Raw genomic sequence first — 1,830 nt, forward strand, 5'->3', positions numbered from 1 at the left:
TAACCTAACGTTATCCCTATATATACTCTATGCCTATTTTAACCTTGTGTTAGGAACTTTTATCTTTTATCACATGATTTTTTTTTTTTCTTTGTACTATTTACAGTCTTAGGTTTATACAGTTTACAGTCTTAATTCATTTCTTACTAGAAATGCTAATAATATCGCTGTGACCCTTGAGTCCCTGCTTGCTATTATTTGTTGTGCTTCCGCAGGAACCGTCCATTTCAGTCTCTTTAATTTACTAATTAACTCACTTCTCCCATTATCTCTCAGCGGGCACTGCCAGATAATGTGGTTTAAGTCCTGGACCGGATGTGAACATTCACATTGCGGGCTGTTGATGATACCAACCCTTGCCAGGGACTCCCCTGTGTTGTAATGATTGGACCTGAGACTACCTATCCTCACTATTGTTTCCCTTGACCAGTTATTTTGTTTCGTATACCACGGTTTCTTCCTGCTTTCGTACAGCGTGTTGTAGTAGTTAGTACCCTTGTATTTGAACTCAATCTCCAGCGTCCTTCGGAAGTTTTCCCACATTGTTTCCTTGAACTGCTCCCTGAAGTCCGTAAACGGCACCCCCAGTTCAGGATTGTGTGGCTCCTGTGTTGCCTCCTTAGCCATTTTATCAGCCTGTTCATTTCCTGTGATACCGCAGTGTGACGGTATCCACATAAATATAATTCTATTCTTACCACTAATCGCCTTATATGTAGCTAGCTTCTGCTTAATGTCTATAATATATTTATTAGTTCTAACATTTATCCTAGTACTATTAAGGCACGTAATTGCACTCAATGAGTCTGAAAATATCACATACGAGTTCTTACAGTTATTCAGCGCTAAGCTTACGGCCTCCGATATGGCTGCACACTCCGCTGTGAATACCGAACACTTAGAGTTCATACTGAGCGTCGAGCCATAGTTTCTTCCAGGGCACACTACGGCCGCCCCGGTAGAAATTCCGCTGCTTATTTTCGAACCGTCCGTGTAAATGCCTACATGATTGCCGTATTTTGCTCTCACTAATCCCTCCAACTCCCTATTTGGAGACTGGGTATTCAGGAGATATGCACCTGTTTCTATGTCGCATTCTGCTGCGGACAATGCCTCTATCAAATTTATTGTCTGACACGTATAGTTAGTGTCTACATGGCATATGTTTACAATATTCATGACTTCTCTGACACATTCCTGGAACACCCTTGAGGTGTTATTGTATATTGAGGTCCCCATCATTCTAAACGATCGAGATACTTCCTCAATATATGGAATGGACGCATGACTCCTATTCGACATGACTTTAACCATATGTGTCTTTCCCAGAAAGGCTGCTCTCTCCCTTAGGTGTGGGATACCAGCCTCCGCCAGAACTACGTTGTTAGGTGTGCTCATCCTCAGACCCAGTGCCAGTTTTATTGCTCTCGTTTGAACCGATTCTAACTTCCTGACCAAGTGTTTAGCGTTCGGATAGTATATGAATGACCCATAGTCCAGCCTCGATCTGATCATGCATTTGTATATTGTAATAAGAGTATCCGGGTGTGCACCCCACCAGACCCCCCTCAGGAATTTGATTATATTCATTACCCTTGAACACTGGGCATGGACAACGTTTATGTGCTCTCGAAAGTTCAGTGCTCTGTCCAGATGGAGACCTGGAAACACAACACTGTCTTCGTTCTTTATCGTGTGTCCATTTACTTGGACTGCTATCATACCATGTGCGTATTTTTTCCTGCTACTGAATACCACTAATTTAGTTTTTTTTGGTGCCAATTCCAATCCAACACTGATCAGACTATTTCCTATATTTTCTATGGCTGC

At 42.1% G+C, this 1,830-nt stretch overlaps 1 protein-coding gene across 1 annotated transcript; it reads right to left on the reverse strand.

The window, feature by feature from the left end:
* Window positions 1-6: 6 nt before the first annotated feature.
* LOC144477867 (uncharacterized) lies at window positions 7-839 on the reverse strand. Its single transcript, XM_078195600.1, has 2 exons — window positions 824-839; window positions 7-737 (listed from the first exon to the last, which is right to left on the reverse strand). Exon 2 carries the CDS (start codon window positions 676-678, stop codon window positions 124-126), a length of 555 nt encoding a protein of 184 aa, XP_078051726.1. The 5' UTR covers window positions 679-737; window positions 824-839; the 3' UTR covers window positions 7-123.
* Between the last annotated feature and the right edge of the window lie 991 nt (window positions 840-1,830).

This window comes from Augochlora pura, unplaced genomic scaffold (genome assembly GCF_028453695.1).
Source record: "Augochlora pura isolate Apur16 unplaced genomic scaffold, APUR_v2.2.1 APUR_unplaced_4665, whole genome shotgun sequence".
Lineage (NCBI taxonomy): Eukaryota > Metazoa > Arthropoda > Insecta > Hymenoptera > Halictidae > Augochlora > Augochlora pura.